This window comes from Ranitomeya variabilis, chromosome 5 (genome assembly GCF_051348905.1).
Source record: "Ranitomeya variabilis isolate aRanVar5 chromosome 5, aRanVar5.hap1, whole genome shotgun sequence".
NCBI classification, from domain to species: domain Eukaryota; kingdom Metazoa; phylum Chordata; class Amphibia; order Anura; family Dendrobatidae; genus Ranitomeya; species Ranitomeya variabilis.
Window position 1 is genome coordinate 396,190,448 of NC_135236.1, and position 23,278 is coordinate 396,213,725.

At 44.6% G+C, this 23,278-nt stretch overlaps 1 protein-coding gene across 4 annotated transcripts in view; it reads left to right on the top strand.

Annotated features, from left to right (window-relative positions):
- The window catches only part of IMMP2L (inner mitochondrial membrane peptidase subunit 2), a 2,004,242-nt gene that overhangs the window by 2,909 nt on the left and 1,978,055 nt on the right, over nucleotides 1–23,278 (top strand). For 3 of the 4 annotated variants that reach the window (XM_077265075.1, XM_077265076.1, XM_077265077.1), the window contains exon 2: nucleotides 2,513–2,644. The exons of the other annotated variant lie outside the window; for it this stretch is intronic. In XM_077265075.1, coding sequence (XP_077121190.1) covers nucleotides 2,513–2,644 — 132 coding nt within the window. The remainder of the gene's footprint in view (nucleotides 1–2,512; nucleotides 2,645–23,278) is intronic. 4 annotated transcript variants of the gene reach the window in all.

Sequence of the window (23,278 nt, forward strand, 5' to 3'; positions counted from 1 at the left end):
AAACACGTTCAGCACTTCCGTTTGCCATCCATGTTTAACATTGCAAGGTATAGGAGAAGCTTTGTCATTTTTCCATCTATAAAAAACACAGATGACTCACGATAAAAACTGACACATGGATGACACCGGTACCATTTTTTCATGTACTCATTTAAAACACTGACGTGTAAATAAGGCCCGAGTAATAAACTGCCAGGAAATCCTGTAGGCCGTGCCACATGCAGTACAGGCAGCTTTAGGGGGTTTTAGACCCCTGACAAATGCCCAACTACCTAGATGTTGCTGCATCATAGGGACTGTAAAATCATGCAGAAGTTTGTTTTTTTTGGGGGGTTGGTGTTGTTTACAAGAAAAAATTGACTTTTTCCTACTGGCTCAAATTTTCAACTAATGTCCATTTTTCCCTTATGCAGAAAATTAAGTTTTCAAGCTTCTAAACATTAAACAGTAAAATGCAGAAAGCTCTTGGATGACTTGCATGGTATCTGAGTGCTATCTGGATATGGTACTGACTATCCGAACATTCAAACTTTTTTTTTTTTTTTGCTGACAATTGGTCTGGATAGATTGACATGTCCATTCACTCCCTGACAGAAGTTATGTCGCTTATCCATGTTATGTAAATAAAAGCTTATAACCTGACGTTAAATTCATCCATTGGTTGTATAAATTATACTTGTGAAAGCTGAAACCCTCCGAAATGTGGTTTAGGTTAAGAAAATAAATTGACATCAATGCAGAAATATTGATCAGTTAATGGAGACAGAATGGTCAATTTTGGCAAGACAAAAGTTTTGCCGCCCACAGAAAGTAATGTGGTATTCAAACAAATAATTAACTTAAAATACAAATATATGTTGCATAACATTGGTGAATGAAGTTGTGGTGCTACTAGAGTCATATTTAGTGTTTTGTGTGACTTCCATGAGCTTGAAGGACTGCATCCATGCGGTTCAACAATGATTCATACAATTTATTAATGAAGTCATCAGGAATAGCAAAGAATGCAGTCTTACATGCCTCCCAGAGTTCATCTAGATTCTTTGGTTTTGTCTTCCAAGCTTCCTCTTTAATCCTACCCCAAACATGCTCAATGATGTTCATGTCTGGTGACTGAGCTGGCCAGTCCTGGAGCACCTTGATCTTTTTTGCCTGGAGGATCTTTGTTGTAGAGATTGATGTATGAGATGGAGCACCATCCTGCTGCAAAATTTGACCCCTTTTATGATTTAGAATATAAGAGGTAGCTAATACTTCTTGGTATTTTAGGCTATTGATATTGCCTTCCACCTTGCAAATGTTTTGCACACCCCCAATACTGAATGTAACCCCAGACCATGATCTTTCCACCACCAAATTTAACTGTTTTCTGGGTGTATTTTGGATCCATACGGGCTCCAGTAGGTTTCCTGCAGTATTTGCGGCGGCTGTGGTGTAATTCTACTGAAGATTCATCAGGGAAATCCACCTTCTGCCACTTTTCCAGCATCCATCTGTTTAGTGGGTTGTGGGACTTTGCAAATGCCACACGTTTTTTTATTTGCCTTTTGTTTAGTGCTGGCTTCGGGGCACTGATTCGACCATGGAGCCCATTTCGAGACAGAATCCTACAAACTGTTCTAGTTGACACAGGGACTTGAGGTGACCAGGCCTGTTGGAGCTCTGCTGCAGTGGAAGAGGGGCTTGCTTAGGATCTTCTAACCAACAAACGTTCCTCCTGAGCAGTTGTCTTGCGGGGTCTGCCGGACCTGGGCTTGTCAAACACATCTCCAGTCTCTTCAAATCTTTTTTTAATTCTTTGTACTTGACGCTGAGACACATTAAAGGTGCCAGCCACCTCTGCAGTGGATCTAGTCTTCAGCCTCTTGATAAGCCAGGCTTTGGTTGCAGGGTGGACTTTTGGCATGTTGTCAGAGCTCAAGTTGCAGTTCAAGTGAAGGTATGGGGTGCTGGGTTTCCTTTTATACACACACACACACTAATTAACCAATCGTTTACTGAGCACAGGTGAGGATGTAAACTAGGATTGGGTGCATTAAATGACCAGGCGACAAAACTTTAGTCAAGCCAAAATCTGACCATTCTGTGCCCATTAACTGATCAATATTTCTGCATTGATGCCAATTTATTTTCTTAACCTAAACCACATTTCGGAGGGTTTCGGCTTTCAAAAGAATAATTTATACAACCAATAGATGAATTTAACGTCAGGTTATAAGCTTTTATTTACATAACATGGATAAGCGACATAACTTCTGTCAGGGAGTGTAGTCTAAAATTGGTATGTGTTTTAATCATAAAAAGCACGGATAGAACTTGTGAATGCGGCCGGTGTTTGAAAACCAAAGCCAGCAGTGGGCCCAAATTATCTATTTTCTCCATAGTTTCCCTTCGCGGTTTGATACAAATACTGAGCAAATTCCCAATCTGCTTTGTGAGGGGGACCTAATTGATGTTTTGGCAATAATTGGTTTTGATATCGCATTTAATACTTTTTCTTCTTTTTGTTCAGATGATGGCACAGATCTTTGGAAGGAGGTACATTCGAGCGTTTGTAAGTGGCTTCTTTGTGGCTGTGCCAGTCACTGTGACCTTTCTTGATCGTGTTGCTTGTGTAGCTAGAGTGGAAGGCGTTTCAATGCAGGTAAATTTCTTTATACAGGTTTACTTTTAATAAAATTGCATTGCATTTTTATATTTTTCCATCATACATGACGGCACCACGAGAGAGGGGATCCGCCCTTCAAGGACAGGAAACCTTCAAGATAAAAGGGGCGGCTCCTCTCTCCGCATCAATTGGTTTCCTGTCCTTGATGGGGAACCCTCAAAATGGAAGACTTCTGAAGACAGAAGAGGATGCCTGGGCCTGGGTCGGGTGGTTTGGGGCAGACATTAGTTTGCTACACCCGTCGCCAGGTACCGGTAGTCGCCTCGGGGGCCATGTATTACCATGCCCCCCCTGAGCGAAGCATGGCCACAGCCCGTGAGGCAATGCCCTGGTGAAGATGGAGCCTCGGATGCCATGGTCAGTGTATCCTCCCTGTTGCCGCAGAACCTGCTACCTTTTAAGTCCTCGGAGGTCACAGTCTTTGTACCCTCCCTGTTGACCTATAGTGGCCTTGCAGCCTGTGAGGTACATCGGTGCCCGGGCAAGATAAAGACTCCTTGGAGGTACTGATGCTTCCCTGTTGAGCACATGGCACAGTCACCCCCCCCCCCCCCACGACAGTCTGAAGTACCTGCAGCATGATGGTTCCTTTCAGGAACAATGTATGGAGGGGGCAGCATGCGGGGTGTTATGGCGCTGGTATGTTGGGGTGAGTACCCGCGCTGAAGCGCGCATCGTTCCCTATAGGCCCGGTCTCACGTCGCGGTCACGTCCCCTGTTCACTGTCCTCTTCAGCCAGTGCCGTGTACCGCGCGGCTGGAAGGAAGCGTGCGCACAGCATCTGGGGTAATGCGGCACACGGAACCTTAGTGTGCGCAAGGGGGGACTGAAAGCATCAGCGTGCACCGGAAGTAGCGGCCGGGTGCACGCTTAGATGTGGTGACCAGCGGAGGCAGGATCAACCAGGTGATCAGTGGATTAGAGCGCGCACCGGATGTGGTTGCCGGGTGCGTGCTCAGGCATAATTGCACTGCGTAAGCGTCGCGCTGGGCGGCCGGCAGATGCAGGATCAACCAGGTGATTGATTGCATCTGCACGCACCGGAAGTGGTTGCCGGCTGCGCGCTCAGATCGCGGGGTGCAGGCGGGATCAACCAGATAAGATTAGCATGCCAGGTATGCGCACACACCTGATTATAGCACACAGGCGGAGCGCTAAAGGGCCAGTAAAAGGCAGGATCAACCAGGTGATCTATATAAAAAAAAAGGGGAAAGGAGGCTATTTAAAGGAATCAGAAGTGCTGCCCTGTGTCACTAACCAGTCCAGGTTGATTGTGACTGCTCGTGTTACGTGGTAGTGTGTAAGATGGAGAGTTTTTGGCGGAACATTTGTTACCACAGCAAGAGGTGCAGGAGAGGCGGTCTCGCTCCAGTGAGAAGAGCCAGATACGCCATGGCAGCAGTAGAAGCTGCTTGGACAGCGTACGGATGGATCACCATACCAAGGAGGATTCTTTGATTTCACTGGGAGACATTGAGAAAACTAGTCAACGTCCGGATCCGGTACCCGTACTCTTAAGCGTCCGAGTGGTGAGTGAACTTCGAGAAAGTCCAGCACGCTAATGTCTGCTCTTTTCTTTTCTCTTGTCTCCATCTCTCCCCTCTTTTCTTACATACATTGGGGGGGTGGAGTATAGGAGGTCCCCAAAAAATCTAAGGCAAAAGCTAAAAATAAGGAATGTCCCTTGTGTAAAAAACCTTTAAAAACATCCTGGAGTAAAAAACTGTGTCAGGAGTGTATTAACAAGACCGTGGCGGAGGAAACACCCTCCTTTACGGAGAGCCTAAGATCCCTAATCCAATCATAGGTCTGTAGGTCTGTGAAAGCGATAGGACAGCTGACACAGATGCAAGATCTAGGGACAGATCCAGCCCCCTCAGTGGCATCCCGAAGGGATTCTTCGGAGTCAGAGGAAGACTCGGATGCAGCTCGTTGCTCAGATAGTAGCTCAGAGGAGGAAGATACATTTCCAGCGGAGGCTACGGATAAGCTCATAAAAGCTGTTCGCTCTACCATGGGGCTGGTAGATGAGAAAGCAAAAAAGACAGCCCAAGAACTTATGTTCAGTGGTTTGCAAAAGAAAAAACAGAGGTCATTCCCTATTAATTAACAGCTACAGGAACTGATTAAGAGGGAATGGCAAAAACTGGAGAAGAAGTCCCAGATAATTAACTCCATAAAGAGAAGATATACTTTTGAGGAGGATGCATCCTCATCTTGGGATAGAGCTCCAAGGATTGATGTGGCGATTTCAAAAGTTGCCAGAAAATCCTCCCTGCCATTTGAGGATTTACGTTCTCTAAAAGAACCTCTGGACAGAAAAACAGATAGTTGCCTAAAAACAGCATGGGAATCCTCGGCAGGGGCATTAAGGCCAGCTATCGCGGCCACTTGTGTAGCCAGATCCCTAAAAATATGGATAGATAACCTGAAGGATCAGGTAGAACAAAAGGTTCCCAGAGAGACTATCCTAGAGGCAATACCGACCATAAGAGCGACCGCAGTATTTCTAGCGGAAGCGTCAGCAGACTCAGCAAGACTGGCAGCAAAGTCAGCAGCATTAGCCAATACAGGACGCCATGCGATATGGCTTAAATGCTGGCCGGGAGATACACAGGCAAAAATGAAACTTTGCTCTTTGCCATTTGAAGGGAATTTCCTGTTTGGTCTGGCATTGGATGAGGTATTGGAAAAAGCCGGCGACAAAAAGAAGAATTTCCCAAAGCAGCCATTCCAGCCCCTTCGGAGCTCCTTTCAGCGAGGCCCAACAATTCAGAAGACAACAGTATAGAGACCGAGACAGAAACAAGTTTGACAAGTGGTCCACAGGAGGGAAAGGCTTCTATTTTGGCAAGCCCTCCAAAGATACCAAGAAGCCCTCCCAGTGACGGTCCCTCTCAGGTGGGAGGAAGGCTCTCTCTCTTCCTTCCAGCCTGGCAGAGGATCTCATCGAGCGCATGGATCAGACAAATTGTGGGTTCAGGCCTCAAATTAAAATTTCACCATTGGCCTTTAAGAAAATACATGCAGACTCCAGTACAATCCCCACAAGAAAAACAAAGGAGTCTGGAAGGGGAGGTAACATCTCTCCTAGACAAACATGTCCTGGAAGAGATTCCAATAGAGGAAAGAAGAGGTTTTTATTCCCCCTTTTTCTTATAAAAGAAAAGGACAATTCGTGGAGAACAATCATAAATTTGAAAGGCCACAACAGGTATCTAATAATTTCATCATTCAAAATAGAGACGATAAAATCAGTGAAACTCCTATATCCTCAGTGTTACATGTCAGTCCTAGACCTAAAGGACACTTATTACCTTGTCCCAATCAGATAACAAGATCGCAAGTTTCTCAGGGTGGCAGTTCAGATGGGGTCCCAGTTACTTCACTTTCAGTACAGGGCTCTGCCTTTGGGATAGCAATAGTCCCACGAGTATTTACAAAAAAAAAAATGATTGCAGAGGTCACTGCACATCTCAGAGAGAAAGATACTCTGATAATACCTTATTTAGACGACTTCCTGATAGTGGGGAACATTTTTTCTCACTGTCAGGAGCAAGTCAGAATAGTGATGGACTCACTACAGACGCTAGGATAGCAACTGAACCTCAAAAAATCCAAACTGGAGCCAGCGATGGTCCAGAATTTCTTGGGGATAACGGTGGACTCGGTGGTGCAGGAGCGTCGCCTCCCAGAGGAGAAAGAGAAGATCAAACAATTATAACAACAGTAAAAAAGCCAGAAATGACTTTTAAGAAGAGCCATGTCGGTGTTAGGGTCCCTAACCTCCTGCATACCAGCAGTAAGATGGGCCCAGTTCCATGCAAGAGAACTGCAATGGTGTGTGCTGCAGAATGACCTGGAACTTCTGGGATTGCTAGAGCAGAAGCTCATTCTCCCGGTCTCTGTACTCCAATCGCTCAGATGGTGGTTACAGATAGTCATCTCCGAGAGGAGTCTCCTGGACATACACAACCTCCAAAATAATCACAACGGACACCAGTCCTTGGGGGTGGGGAGCTCACTCAGACACACTATGGGTCCAAGACCCCTAGGCTCAGGAGGAAAAAAATCTATCCTCAAATGAGTGGGAAATCCTAGCAATCGAAAAAGCGCTAAGGAGGTTACTTCCACACTTAACAGGGCATCATGTGAAAGTCCTATCGGACAACCGAACAGCGGTCGCATATGTAAACCACCAAGGGGGCACCCGTTCTCGGTCACTGATGCAGATAACAAAAAAACTCATGGCTCTGGCAGAACAGAACCTCCTCTCATTATCGGCCCTGCATATCCGAGGTAACCTGAGAGCAGACTTTCTAAGTAGGAACTGCTTGAGGCAAGGAGAACGGTCCCTAAAAAAGTAAATTTTTCAACAAATAGTACACATGTGGGGGAGACCCAGTGTAGACCTCTTTGCCTCAAAAGCCAACAAAAAAGTGCAAAAGTTCTGCTTCCTAAACCCAGCAGACAGACCGTTGGCAGTAGACGCCTTCAGCATAGAATGGACGTCAGGACTCTTGTATGCCTTCCCACCGATATGTCTAATTCCAGCAGTTCTGAAGAAGATCAGGGAGGACAAAGCCAGAGTGATTGTAATAGCTCCCTTTTGGCCGAAAAGACCATGGTTTTACTGGCTGAGAGTGATGTCAGTGACAGACCCATGGGTTCTCCCAGAGGACCAGGACCTTCTAACACAGGATCCCTTCAGCCACCCACAGAATTCCGGGCTGCATTTGACAGCCTGGCATTTGAAAGGTCGTTGTTACAAAAAGAAGGGTTTTCAGCTGGTTTAATATCCATTTTACTTAGTAGCAGAAAACCAGTAATGACCAGGATGTATGGGAGGATATGGAAAAAATTCTTGTCCAGCTCAGGGCCAATACGGGAAGGGGAGGTCCCGATAGTGGCAATACTGGAGTTCCTGCAAAAGGGTTTAGATCTGGGATTGGCTGTTAGTACCCTCAAAATGCACATTTCAGCTTTAGCAGCCCTATTTAACTGTGACCTGGCAAGCAATAGGTGGGTGACCCGGTTTATCTGAGCCTGTAGTAGAGCTGACTCTGTTCCATCCCCTACTCCTCCACCATGGGATCTAAATTTAGTATTGACAGCTTTGACAGAAAGCCACTTTGAGCCATTAAATACAACATCAGATAAAATGCTAGCATTAAAAACAGCCTTGTTAGTGGCACTTACATCGGCCCGTAGGGTTGGGGATTTACACGCGTCATCGGCAGATCCTCCCTACACACAAATTATGGACGATAGGGTTGTATTAAAGTTAGATCCAGCGTATCTCCCCAAGGTGGTGTCAAGATTCCATAGGGCTCAGGATATAACCCTACCCTCTTTTTGTCCTAACCCTAGCAACAAAAAAGAGGAGAGGCTCCATTGCCTAAATGTGAGGAGATGTATCTTGCAGTATTTAGAGGTGACAAAATCCTGGAGGAGACAGAGGGCTTTATTTGTTTCATTCCAGGGGTCAAGAAAGGGTCTTAAAGCCTGAAAACAAACTATCGCTAGATGGGTGAGAGAGGCCATTATTCTAGCGTATAGTAGTGCAGCAGGGCTGTTCCACAGGGTCTAAAAGCCCACTCCACGAGGGCCATGGCGATGTCGTGGGCGGAGAGAGCAGATGCTACCATCGACCAAATCTGTAAGGCGGCTACTTGGTCCTCTCCGTCTATATTTTTTAAACATTATAGGTTAGACCTATCTGCTACTTCTGATCTCACATTTGGGAGAAGAGTGGTACAAGCAGTGATCCCTCCCTAAAGAGAATACAAATCTCTGTAACTCTCTCGTGATGCCGTCATGTATGATGGAAAAACACGGGTATTACATACCTGGTAATGTGTTTTTTCATGAGACATGACGGCACCCTTATATTCCCACCCTGCTGATCACGTCATTAGTTGGTTGCATTATTAGCAGTGTTAGCATTATACACTCCCTTGGGTGTTGGTGATTAGAATCACATAGGATGTATAATTTATGTGTACACTAATCTGCGGAGTTCCTCTTGTATTCTGTAAAACAACTGATGCGGAGAGAGGAGCCGCCCCTTTTATCTTGAAGGTTTCCTGTCCTTGAAGGGCGGATCCCCTCTCTCGTGGTGCCTTCTTGTCTCATGAAAAAACACATTACCAGGTATGTAATACCCATGTTTCTGCCTATATTTAGATACAGTATGGCAAGTAGCATGTGGCATCAAACGTACCTCCTATTCTTATCTATGGGAACTCTGTAATCTTCTATTACATGGTAGCCCAATAGGGGATTTGAACATTTTCTGCCAGGTATCACCCATAGTTGCCAACATTTCTGGGGACGTTTAAAGGGCATATATCAGTAGGATAAACCGTCCTAAGTAATCTATATTGGCATGTAGGCCACAGAAAGTTGGGAATCTGCCTCCAGAGCCTATTATAAATGAAAGGGGGCATTATCAGTGTGAGAAGTGTAATGACTGACAGCCTACTCGCACGATCTACATGTCTCACACTGGTAACACCTCCTTTCATTTAGCATAAGCTTTGCAGACATATTCCCAGGGAGATCCATGTCTGTCCCATAGATCATAGCAGCTCATTTACATATTAATAAAAATTTGTAATACTCTGGAATAAGACGCTAGATCAGTGATATGAAGCTATCATTTTATTCAACTTTCTCTGACCTACATTCCCTTATTGACAGCTTAGGAGGGTTGATCCTTCTGATAGATGCCCTTTATGACCTGCCCTAGCCCCACAGTCACGGGAACATCTACTTGTGAACCTATGAGCAATTAGTTTTTGGCAGGGATAACATAAACCCACACTTTTTCAGTCCAGGAGTCAGTAAACAAATATTCCTGGTCAGTTGGCTACTGTGATCTCCATGAACTATAAGGCCATGTGCACACATTCAGTATTTGGTCAGTATTTGTAAGCCAAAACCAGGAGTGGGTGATAAATACAGAAGTGATGACGTGTTTCTATGTGCACACGTTGCGGATTGGGGTGCAGAATTTTCCGCACAAAATCCGCATTTCCTGGCAGAAAATGCAGGTGCGGATTTGCCGCAGGTTTTGTGCGTTTTTGATGCGGAATTGATGCAGATTTTGTGCGGATTTTCTGCGTTTTTTACCCCTGCGGATTTCTATTATGGAAGGGGTCAGAAACGCTGCAGTTCCGCACAAAAGACGTGGCATGCTACTTCTTTTGTTCCGCAGCGGTTCTCATGCGGATTTTTACACACCATTGGCACAGCTTTTTTTTTTTTCCAATTGATTTACATTGTACTGTAAATCACTGTGTGGAACTGCAGCGTTTCTGCGCAGAAAAATCCGCTGCGGATCCGCACTAATTCCGCATCGTGTGCACACAGCCTTATACTTTTCCTCTGATTGTTTCTTTTCGGGTTTTGACTTAGAAATACTTAGGTAAAAAACTCAACATGTGCATATGGACTAATAATGCTGTACTACTGACATCAATTGGCTACAGTGGTCATTTACCGGCTAAAAGTCTACATAGATTGGATGAGACTTGGGAACTTCTACGCTAAAAATGTGGGAGAGGTTTCTTATATTATTATTTCACAACAACTGCTGCAGCAGATTAGAGAACTTTGTTAAGGCATGTATGTGAAGGAAATAATTATTTGATCCCTTGCTGATTTTGTAAGTTTGCCCACTGACAAAGACATGAGCAGTCTAATTTTATCACAAACAGGGATGGAGGGCACCACAGAACAATAATCATGGGGATCAACCCAGGGCCCAGATAATAACAATAAATTCACAGAAGAAGAAATCTAGCACCAAAGAAACGATGATCACCACATAATAAATAAATGATTCAATTTTATTGAGGGCAAACAAAACTGCAAAAACAACACACTTTAAAAACATTTAAAAAGTCACACACGTGACCAGTAGAATACAGTTATTACCCATAATGAGGTAATCCCCATAAACACAGTGATACTGGTAATAAGGACCAATGTAGGTCAGATGTATAGGATACAAACAGCACACCACACAGAAAGATCTGGTGCTGTGTCAGGACACCAAGTGGGCGCAGGGCTATGCCCAAGAATTGGCACTATAACACAGAAACACCATAAATATAAACTCGCAAGCCCCAGAAAAGTACCCAATAAAATTATTATACATGAATGTAATGTGTCCACATGAGATGAACCTGCTGTACCATAACCCGGGATCAGCACACCAAAACAATCTTATAGGCCCCACAAATGTGAGTATCCCCAATAAACAGGCTGAGAAATGCCCAGAGGATTAATGCCTACTTGGCATGCAAATGTGCGCTAGGTGACAATCAGATAAACATAAACAAGATCTGGTCAAAGGAGGAAAGTAACAGCAACAATATACAGACCAGTGGACCATTAGAAGCTAGAGCGCCATGGGATCCCAGGAGGTAAATAGATGGATCAGCCCATTTGAATGGATTCCTGCAAGACCAGTATAACTGAATGTGGGGCTGAAAGCCCGACGCGTGTCGCCACTCACAGTGGCTTCGTCAGGGGCGGGTTACTCACAGAAGGCTTTACACGCAACTTATGTATAATTTTAGTGATAGGTTAGTTTTAACATTGAGAGATGGAATATCAACAATAAAATCCAGAAAATCACATTGTATAAATTATATAACTTTATTTGCATTTTGCAGTGAGAAATAAGTATTTGATCCCCTACCAACCATTAAGCATTCTGGCTAGTGATGAGCGAGTATGCTCGTTACTCGAGATTTTTGAGCATGTTCGGGTGATTGAGTATTTGTGAGTGCTCGGAGATTTAGTTTGTGTCGCTGCAGCTGCATGATTTGCAGCTGCTTGACAGCCTGAATACATGTAGGAATTCCCTAACAAACAGGCAATCCCTGCATGTGTTCAGGTTGTCTAAGGCTACTTTTACACTAGCGTCGTGTGACGTACGTCGCAATACGTCATTTTGGAGAAAAAACGCATCCTGCAAAGTTGCCCGCAGGATTCGTTTTTTCTCCATAGACTTACATTAGCGACACATTGCGACGTATGGCCACATGTCGCATCCGTCGTGCGACGGATGCGTCGTGTTTTGGCGGACCGTCGGCACAAAAACACGTTCCATGTAACTTTTTTTGTGCGTTGCGTCCGCCATTTTCGACCGCGCATGCGCTGCCGAAACTCCACCCCCTCCTCCCCAGACATTACAATGGTGCAGCGGATGCGTTGAAAAACTGCATCCGCTGCCCCCGTTGTGCATTTATTTCACAACGTCCGTCGGTACGTCGGGCCGACGCATGGCGACGGCCCCGTACCGACGGAAGTGTGAAAGTAGCCTAACAGCCGCAAATCATGCAGCTGCGGCGACACAAACACAATCTCCGAGCTTGCCCAAAATACTCGGAGATCACCCAAACATGCTTGGAAATCTCGAGTAACGAGCATACTCGCTCATCACTAGTTCTGGCTCCTACAGACCAGTTAGACGTTCCTAATCGTTACCTGCATTAAAGACAGCTGTCTTACATAGTCACCTTTATAAAGGACTCCTGTCCCCAGACTCAATTTATCAGTCAGACTCTAACCTCTAGAGTCTTCACCAGCTCTGTCTTTCTCCAGTCTTATTACACTACCACTAACTGAGCTAGACCAGGTGCATTTTATAAGGCCAGTAGGACCTGGACTGGAGTATGAGAGCGACCTTTCCCACCCAGGCTCTTTTGGTCGCTCCTAAATTCTGGAACCAAAATTAAGTAAAAAAAAAAACCATCCCAGTAACACAAACCTGCCATCTAAGATTTTAGTTTCTGCTTCCATACAATACATACAGTTATATGAAAAATTTTGGGCACCCCTATTAATCTTAAGCTTAATGTTTTATAAAAATTGTTTTTTTTGCAACAGCTATTTCAGTTTCATATATCTAATAACTGTTGGAAACAGTAATGTTTCTGCCTTGAAATGAGGTTTATTGTACTAACAGAAAATGTGCAATCTGCATTCAAACAAAATTTGACAGGTGCATAAGTATGGGCACCTCACCAGAAAAGTGACATTAATATTTAGTAGATCCTCCTTTTGCAAAAATAACAGCCTCTAGTCGCTTCCTGTAGCTTTTAATGAGTTCCTGGATCCTGGATGAAGGTATTTTTGACCATTCCTCTATACAAAACAATTCCAGTTCAGTTAAGTTTGATGGTCGCCGAGCATGGACAGCCCTCTTCATATGATCCCACAGATGTTCAATGATATTCAGGTCTGGGGACTGGGATGGCCATTCCAGAACAGTGTAATTGTTCCTCTGCATGAATGCCTGAGTAGATTTGGAGCGGTGTTTTGGATCATTGTCTTGCTGAAAGAACCATCCCCTGCGTAACTTCAACTTTGTCGCTGATTCATGAACATTATTGTCAAGAATCTGCTGATACTGAGAGGAATCCATGCGTCCCTCAACTTTAACAAGATTCCCAGTGCCGACATTGGCCACACAGCCCCAAAGCATGATGGAACCTCCACCAAATTTTACTGTGGGTAGCAAGTGTTTTTCTTAGAATGCTGTGTTTTTTTGCCGCCATGCATAACGCCTTTTTGTATGACCAAACAACTCAGTCTTGGTTTCATCAGTCCACAGGACCTTCTTCCAAAAAGAAATTGGCTTTTCCAAATGTGCTTTTGCATACCTCAGCCGACTCTTTGTGGCGTGCTTGCAAAAACGGCTTCTTTCTCATCACTCTCCCATACAGCTTCTCCTTGTGCAAAGTGCGTTGTATAGTTGACCGATGCACAGTGACACTATCTGCAGCAAGTTGATGCTGCAGCTCTCTGGAGGTGGTCTGAGGATTGTCCTTGACTGATCTCACCATTCTTCTTCTCTGCCTTTCTGATGTTTTTCTTGGCCTGCCACTTCTGGCCTTGACAAGAACTGTACCTGTGTTCTTCCATTTCCTTACTATGTTCCTCACAGTGGAAATTGACAGGTTAAATCTCTGAGACAGCTTTTTGAATCCTTCCCCTGAACAACTATGTTGAATAATCTTTGTTTTCAGATCATTTGACAGTTGTTTTGAGGAGCCCATGATGCCACTCTTCAGAGGAGATTCAAACAGGAGAACAACTTGCAAGTGGCCACTTTAAGTAGCTTTTCTCATGATTGCATACACCTGGCTATGAAGTTCAAAGCTCAATGAGGTTACAAAAACAAAAAAAGTGCTTTAGTAAGTCAGTAAAAAGTAGGTAGGAGTACTTCAAACAAGAAAATGATAAGGGTGCCCATACTTAGGCACCTGTCAAATTTTGTTTGAATGCAGACTGCACATTTTCTGTTAGTACAATAAACCTCATTTCAAGGCAGAAACATTACTGTCCAACAGTTATTAGATATATGAAACTGAAATAGCTGTTGCAAAAAAACCAATTTTTATAAAACATTAAGCTTAAGATTAATAGGGGTGCCCATACTTTTTCATATAACTGTATATAACTGTTGTACTGGTGCATAATGGTGTCAACAACTGGGACAGTAGAGAATTCCACTTTTAGAGGTTTCTTTTGCCTTTACAATCTTTTTTTGTTAATGCGATGACACATATTTTGCCAATAGCACCTCTCTGCTTCTAACTTTCAGCTAGTTTTACTTTAAGACTTGTAGAAATTCATGTATTCTGGAGATTTTCTTTATATCAGCAAAACTAGGAGAAAGAATTAAAAAAAGGTTAATTGGTAGAGATCTGAGAGTCCTTACATGTGAAACCGATTAATTTTATGCTAGCTAGAAAAAGCAGACCCAGCAGATTACTCCAAACACGCTCTCTTGTATATTGGAGTGATTTATGTGGAACACTTGAAAGATGTTGGTTGGGAGGGTGAGAGAGGAGTACACCCAGCATGTTGCCTTTTATTGATATGCAGTGTACGACCATGGGGCACTCAATAGTCTTAACTTCAAGCTCGCTCTGTGTGATCCCAGAAAGTTTGATTTCTAATAAACCTCTTAGACTGCCAGCGGTGTTGTGCTCTCATTACCCAGCTTCTTGCTGTGCTTGAAATTAAAAGTTCTGTCATAAAGAACAGGACGTTTTTAAGTATGCAGCTACATCTTGTTCCAGGACTTCTGTAGTCCTGGAAGACACTCATTTTATTAGTGTCCACTAATGATTTTGCAGAAGATCTTAAAACATGGCATATGCAAAGAAAACATGTTGCCTCTTATGGCTTGTGCTGACTTGATTGTTTTGGCACTTCTATGAAGAATCTTTTTGAGTGTATGTTTCATTGCAAGTCTGTGTCATTCGCAAATCAGCAGGAAGCAGAGGAACAGTATAACTGTATTTATTTTTATGCTGCAATAGAAGGAACCTGATTTTCCAAATGTCACTTTTTATTCTCTGTCTCAATGTGCATGCTATCCCTTGAGATGTCAGCTAACAAGATGTTATTAACAAGGCACCAATCGTTCTTTTTTTTTTTTTACCCATAATAAGCAAAATAGCATCAACTGTTACACTGAAGTGTTATTTATATGGTAAATACATCAATGTTTCTTGATTTGGTTGAAGCTATTTAACTATTATGAACTGGGAAGTATAAATGGTAAATCTTACAGTGCAGAAGTTTCACAGCTCACTACTTGGACAACTTCTTCTCATACCACACGCTTGGCCCTGATAAATAAAAAAAAAAAAAAGCTTATACTCCCCTCCGGTGCTGCCACCTTTCCCGTGGTGTCGGCACTCGCTCTCCCTGGGGCTCCCGTGCTGTTGTTGTGACATGTGACCCCGATACCCAATCTTCGCTGGCATTACTGTCCCCGCCTCCTGTCAAACTGAGCATGAAGAGGAAGTGAGAGAGCAGCTGCAGGCTGGACATCTGCTTCATGTTCGATTTGTCGGAAGGCGGTGACAGTGATGCCAGCCCTGTGCATCAGGGTCACATATCACAACAACCACACAAGAGCCCCAGGAAGAATGTGTGCCAAGACCGCTGGAACGATTCCAGCACGGGAGGTGAGCATAGGTTTTTTTTATTTTATCAGGGCCAAACATTTAGATCAAGAAGGGGTTGTCCAAGTAGTGGACAACCCCTTTAAAGTATTAAAGTATTGGAAATTGCAGGCAAATACTTATTAGACTGGTGTATTCATGAGGAGAGTCCTGTCCCACACTCTCCATCCTTCCGACAGTGGCTTCTCTATGAACCTATATCCAGCTGATGCTGAGAAAACAATGATTTAATCAAAACTTCACTAACCATCTCAGTAAGCGATACCACAGGAATCAGGGTCTCTGCCCCTACATAGTGATGCTTTCAGATTAGGCAGCAAAAACTGCCTACAGATTCCCCTTTCCAGCATTAAAATAGAAGAAAAAATGGTGACTCTGATGAAATCATAAAACAAAAACGCTATTTTAGCAACAATTTATACATATGAGCAAGAAATGGCCCAGAACTGTACATAGTCCATTAAAGAGCTGTGACACTCATGTAGAAGTGACGTGGTAACCTTGGTCCCACAATGGCTAGGCTAAATCACACACATTTTTCCCCACAAAGATTATGTGCACATTTCTTTTAAACCACATTAAAAATGCTGATAAGAATGAACATACGTATTTCTCTGTAACAACGGCTTGCGTTGCATATGTTCTGGCTTTTGAATCATTTCCAGCTTCTAAAACTGCCAAGTGGTTAAAGGAAGTGACATGAAGGAAGTGACATGACCATTCTTCTGGTGTTTTCCGCTTAGATGATGCTCTGTACTTTACAATGCAAATCAATGGGAAAGCTCAAAAGATGCTGTGACTTCTTTTGGAGTGTTTTCCATTGTTTTGCTTTAAAGCAGTGTTTCCCATACTCCAGTCCTCATGGTCCCCCACAGATCATACTTTTACAATTTTCATAGTATCGCACGGGTGAGAGAACTCCTGATGCTTGGTAGATTCTTCCACCACCTGTGAATTACTCAGGAAATCCTGAAAACATGATCTGTTGGGGGCCGTGAGGACTGGAGGTTCGGAAACACTGTTTTAAAGCATGCTAGCAGTTTCTTTGTTATTCAATAGAAGGAAAAAAAACAACAGCAATAAAACAATAGAAAAAAGATGTTAGGCTAGTTTCACATTAGCGTTTAAATCCGCAGCGTTCAAAACTCATCTGCAAGTGGTGGAAAAAACGCATATAAACGCGTAAAAACGCGGTGTTTTTTAGACATATGCGTTGTCGCATGCGGTTAAAAAACGCCGCGTTTTTACGCGTTTATATGCGTTTTTTTCCTGCATTTGCGTTTTTGGTGCGCATGATGAGAAATTTCCAAGAGAAAAATCAAGATAACCAGACACCGCCAATGGGACTACAGAGGGCGTGTATTATGGGCTCTCTATATATATAGACCCTAGGGCTACTGAAATTTTAACAGTTTGCTACTGTATCCTGTGTCATGATGGATCTTCGCATGGAGAGCTTTTATTTCAACCTGGATTTAAGCTTCAAGCTGTTTCTTGCCTGTGCTTTTGCTTGGGAGCAAGCCAGAAATCGCGGAAGATGGAGACAACGTAGGCATTTTTGGAGGCACCCCATTATCGAACTACGTGAGAGCCGTGGAGCCTATCACACGCTGTATGGCAAGCTTAATGCCAACCCGGAGAAATTCCAGGAATACACAAGGATGTCGCAAGACTCGTTCCGGGATTTGCTTGCTCGTGTTCAAGAAGCCATACGGCGACAGGACACCCAGCTCTGTTATGGACCTGGTGGTTAGGAGCACCCGGAATGACCTGATGAGTAAACTCAAAATCGGAACTAGCTCTGGGAAGTGGAAACTCTGCTGACCGCAAACCCTACTCCTATCACACATACTAGAAATAGCCGTGGAGCGTACCTAACTCTCCCTAGACGCCTCTTCACAGCCTAAGAACTAACTACACCTAAAGAAAGAAATAGAAGCCTTACCTTGCCTCAGAGAAATTCCCCAAAGGTAAAGGCAGACTCCCACATATATTGACTGTGAGTTAAGAGGAAAGTCACAAACACAGGAATGAAACAGGTTTTAGCAAAGGAGGCCAGACTTCACTAAATAGTCAGAGGATAGAAAAGGGAACTATGCGGTCAGTACAAAAGACTACAAAAAACCACACAGAGTAAGCAAAAAGACTCCACACACTGACTCACAGTGTGGAGGTGCACCTCTGCACCCCTAGAGCTTCCAGCTAGCAAGGGAATATCATGATAGCAAGCTGGACTAGAAATTAGCAGTACTAAGAAATATATTCAGGAAGCAGTAACAACAAATGAACTAGCAAAGACTTAGCTTCTGCTGGAGTAGACAGGTCCTCAGAGAAGTCCAAGAGAGATCTGAACCAATACTGAACATTGACAGCTGGCATGAAGTAACGATCTGAGTGGAGTTAAATAGGGAAGCCAACATAGCAATAAACGAGAGCAGCTGAAAAAGCCAACCTCAGTGACCAGCAGTTCCGCTCAAAGCCACCAGAGGGAGTCCAAGAGCAGAACTAACCAAAGTACCATTCATGACCACATGAGGGAGTCCGAGAACGGAATTCACAACACAGCTCCGTAGAGCGATTCCACCGGAGGAACGTCTGCTGGTTACATTAAGGTACGTTCAAAATCTAAACCAATGACAGTCCAAATTTAGTGTTTTCTGACATGTATTTTTTGGGTATTTTCCTTTCTTTCTTTAGCGTAACCACACCATAAAAAGAATAGATTGTAATGTTTTTTGTGTTTGTTTTTCTTCCAGATTTCTTGCAACCGGAGAGAGTTTATCATCCCTCCACTTCCAATACCGGCTTGGAATATCCACCCTGTCCGGAATAGTTGTGGACACCTGCCGGACTTTGTGGAATGTACTCCGGGATGAGTTTATACCCCTACCCACCTTGGACATGTGGCTTGAAATTGCGGAAAAATTCTGGAGTGTGTGTAATTTCCCCAACTGTTTAGGAGCGGTGGATGGAAAGCACATTCGCATTATCAAACCTGCCAGAACAGGATCGGAGTACTTCAATTACAAAAAATATTTTTCTGTTGTGCTCATGGCAATAGCCGATGCGAACTGTCGCTTCATCGCCGTGGACATTGGAGCTTTTGGCCGTGGCAACGATTCCCAGACTTTCAAGAACTCGGATATGGGCCGCCGTGTGTATGGCAACAATTTCAATTTTCCCCCGCCACAACCTCTCCCCAACACTCAAGGTCCACCGATGCCATTTGTTATGGTTGGGGATGAGGCCTTTCAGATGTGTGAAAACCTACTGAAGCCCTATTCCAGTCGGGACTTGAACCACACTAGAAGGATCTTTAACTACAGACTGACCAGGGCCCGAAGAACTGTAGAGTGTACCTTTGGCATTCTGGTTGCTAAATGGCGCATTCTTGCATCAGCCATAAATCTAAAAGTGGAAACCGTCGACGAGGTGGTCAAAGCCTGTGTGGTTCTGCACAATTATATAATGGTTAAGGAGTAACCCAACATTGAACTGGATGAACCAGTTGCACACCCACTGCCCGATTTCCAGCATCACCCGCTGCGGTCAACTGCAGCCGTTGGTCACATGCTGGACCAATTTGCTGCCTTTTTGATTCAGATATTGGACATGTGTCATGGCGGGACAATGTTGTGTAAATGTCCTGTTGTAATTACATCTGTACCAGTAATTTTCTACAATGATAATAAGATTTCTCATTAATAAACTTTACTTTTGGTTGTGTTGACCGTGTCTCCTATGTATTTCCTCTACAAACCAAGGCTGTCCTAAAACTAGCAGTATTTGGTCTGTATTTAATATCAGTATTTGTAATCCAAAACCAGGAGTGGGTGATAGAGGCAGAGGTGATAGTTATTATATTAATATCAGAATTTACTTCTAATTGTTCCACTCCTTGTTTTGGCTTACAAATACTGATATAAAACACTGGCCACATACTGCTAGTAATGGCAGCCATGTTGCTTTATTGGTAAGCTTGTTGACGTCATTGCGTCATGATTATCTTCTCCTGTATCCATTGGACACAAACTGAAGAGACAATCACTGTCACACTATCTATACTCATCAAGTCAGGTGTCAGAAATAATGAATTCATGATAAACATATACAGGCTCAATAATTCACTATTTCTGACACCTGTGCAGGTGAGCATAGATATGTAGTGTGTGACCACCATTGTCCCTCAATTTGTGTGTAATAGATTATGTATAAAGAAGAGAAAATGGTGATTATACAAGGCAGTTCTCTACTCAACAGGTCAGGTGTCATAACTAATGAGTTTTTTTAACACCTGACCTGTTCAGTAGAGGTCTGCACTGTATTTCCACCATTTTCTCTTCAGACTGCCCACACTAGGCACAGACAAAAAGAGATTATGGAGATACATGTAATATTTTTTGGCCCACCTCATATCTGTATACTAAAGACACACAAAGCTGCAGTCTTTTTATTTTTAACTACTGGAGATATGATGTGGCCCAAAAAGTAAGTGTGTGGCGAAGTTTCTTGGCGCACGGTGTATGTTGCTGGTGGCGGAAGACACAATAAACCAAACATAATTGTGGCAAATCAAACCTTTTTTATTTTGTAAACAACTAAAAAATGTATTTACTGCGCCGGCTTGGGGTAGAGTGATGTAAACGGGGGTTGTGAAGAACTGAGGCCTGGCTAACCGTGGGCGACGCAGAGGTGGCAGGAGAAGGGGCAATGAAACTAGAAGGGTCTGGAAGTTCAGGGATGGGGCTTGACACATGAGAGGCTTGAGAGGCACTGGAAGGGTGAGACAAACCTGACATTACAGACACATTGGGAGGTGAAGGGGGAGGAATGCTAGGAGTCCTGTTTTTTTTTTTTTTCTGTGTATTTTTTTGGGGGGTTTGCCTGGTTGTGGGAGGTCTTGGTGGGCTCATATGGAGTGGCGTGGTGGCGGGTGACCTGTCAGGGTCCAGCTGCACTGTGTCAGAGTCCATAGTGCTCGTAGAGCGTGCAGCCATGCCAGAGTCCATAGTGCTTGTAGAGCGTGCAGCCATGCCAGAGTCCATAGCGCTTGTAGAGCGGAAGGCCATGCCAGGGTCCTGCTACATCGTGGAGGTGGAGGTACGGACGGCCATGCCAGGGTCCTGCTGCATCGTGGAGGTGGCGGTACGGAAGGCCATGCCAGGGTCCTGCTGCATCATGGTGTCAGTGGAGGAGGTCCAAGGAGGAGCAGCGGATGTCATGGTGGTGTCGGTGGGATGTCCAACTGCACTCGGCATGGTGGTGGTGCTGTAGTGGTGTCCGGCTGTGGAAGGAATTGAGGTGCCATGCAGTGGTACGCAGCAGAGGTCGGCATTGAGGATAATAGTGACAGTGAAGGCACAGGTGGATATGCCACCACTGTCTGCTGGAAATACCGACTCTGCTGCATAGCCTGCACGTAAGCAGCATTGCATGCCTGCATGACACTCAACTGGAGATCAGGAGTAAGGTGTTCCGACATGCCCTTCTCAATTTGATTAAAAAAATGATGTGCTGGCCTCTGGAGGTCGGCTTTCACTTGATCAAGGCTTTTGCTGACCTCCTGGATACGTGCATTCAAGAGGTTATGTGAAACATCCATTCGGTCACCCAAAGCCTTGATTGCGTCGTGTAAAACCGAGCTCAAGTGCAAAAACTCGGGCATGAGTGACTTGTCCGAAGCCCTCTGCTGCTGCCGGGAGGAGCCCCATAAAAAGGGGGCAGTGGAAGAGGACTGCGAAAGGGGAAGACCTGATGGACCAGCTCCCTGGTCTCCAGTTAGTGTGGAAGGCCCACTTGCTGCTGCGCTGCTGGATGGCTGGGACGGGTCCGTGGCTGTCGGATGAAGGACCGCTCCAGAACCTGGGCCAACAGTAGTGCTGTATGTGCTGTGAAAAAAGGAAAAAGAAAATTACTATAAAAAATTTACCAGACGCAAAATCCTGTGGAATGTAAAAATACAGTTTATGGCAATACAATACAACCTAATGCACGTGATAAATACTTATGTTCTCTGGGCAAGGACCGGTCTTAAAAATGAGAGAACTCGATGGTATTTTTAGCATCTGATTCTTGCTCCTGAACCACTGGGAACACAGCTCTCTTGACGCAGGTCCTTGTTGAAGCGGTCCTTCATCGAACGCCAACGTGTTTTGACTTTGGATACTGTTAAAAAAAAATTGTGGTCAGAAAAAGGACTTTTGGCCGTGCTCACACAACTGTGTGTGATGAGAGAAACTCCTGAGAGTTTCTTTCATCACACACAGTCGAGTGAGCACGGCCAAGGTCTCTGCTGCTTCACACTGCAGTGCAATACTTACCCAATGCAGTTCAGACCCGTGTCGGGGCATTGTCCCAGCCATCCCACATCGCTTGGGCCACCTCATTCCATAACCGCCGGATCGTGATGTTGTTCGAGTGCAGTGGATCCCGGGTGTCCCACAACGGGACTCGCTCCTGGACCAGGGTGATAAGGAGGTCATTCTCAATAAGATCATCCTCCCGTTGTGAAACCTAACAATGAAAAAAAGTCATTAAGGCCCCGTCTCACATAGCGAGATCGCTAGCGAGATCGCTGCTGAGTCACAAGTTTTGTGACGCAACAGCGACCTCAGTAGCGATCTCGCTATGTGTGACACGTACCAGCGACCCGGCCCCTGCTGCGAGATCGCTGGTCGTGTCGGAATGGCCTGGACCATTTTTTGGTCGTTGAGGTCCCGCTGACATCGCTAAACGGTGTGTGTGACACCGATCCAGCGATGTCTTCACTGGTAACCAGGGTAAACATCGGGTTACTAAGCGCAGGGCCGCGCTTAGTAACCCGATGTTTACCCTGGTTACCAGCGTAAATGTAAAAAAAAACAAACAGTACATACTCGCCTTCTGATGTCCGCCAGGTCCCTTGCCGTCTGCTTCCTGCTCTGACTGAGTGCCGCCGTACAGTGAGAGCACAGCACAGCAGTGACGTCACCGCTGCGCTCTGCTCTCACTGTATGGCGGCACTCAGTCAGAGCAGGAAGCAGACGGCAAGGGACCTGACGGACATCAGTGGTGAGTATGTAGTGTTTGTTTTTTTTGGTAACCAGGGTAAACATCGGGTTACTAAGCGCGGCCCTGCGCTTAGTAACCCGATGTTTACCCTGGTTACCCGGGTGCCACAGGGGGACTTCGGCATCGTTGAAGACCGTTTCAACGATGCCGAAGTCGTTCCCCTGATCGTTGGTCGCTGGAGAGAGCTGTCTGTGTGACAGCTCCCCAGCGACCACACAGCGACTTACCAACGATCACGGCCAGGTCGTATCGCTGGTCGTGATCGTTGGTAAATCGCTATGTGAGACGGGGCCTTTACAGTTTGCTCAATTAAATAAGGAAAAGAAAGAAAAAAGATGCTGACAAATGGCATGAATAGGAAAGTCAACATACTAAAGGATTCCAGAAGAAAGTTACGAAATACGAGTGGATAGAAAGGAAGATTCAAGAATATTACACTGAGGACAGTCAGCCTTGTATACGTACCCGCTGCCGTCTTTCCACCGGACCTTGACTCCGCTGCTCCTGCCCTGTCTCTGCCGCAGTAGAAGAGCTTTAAAAAAAAGAAAAAATCAAATTGTCA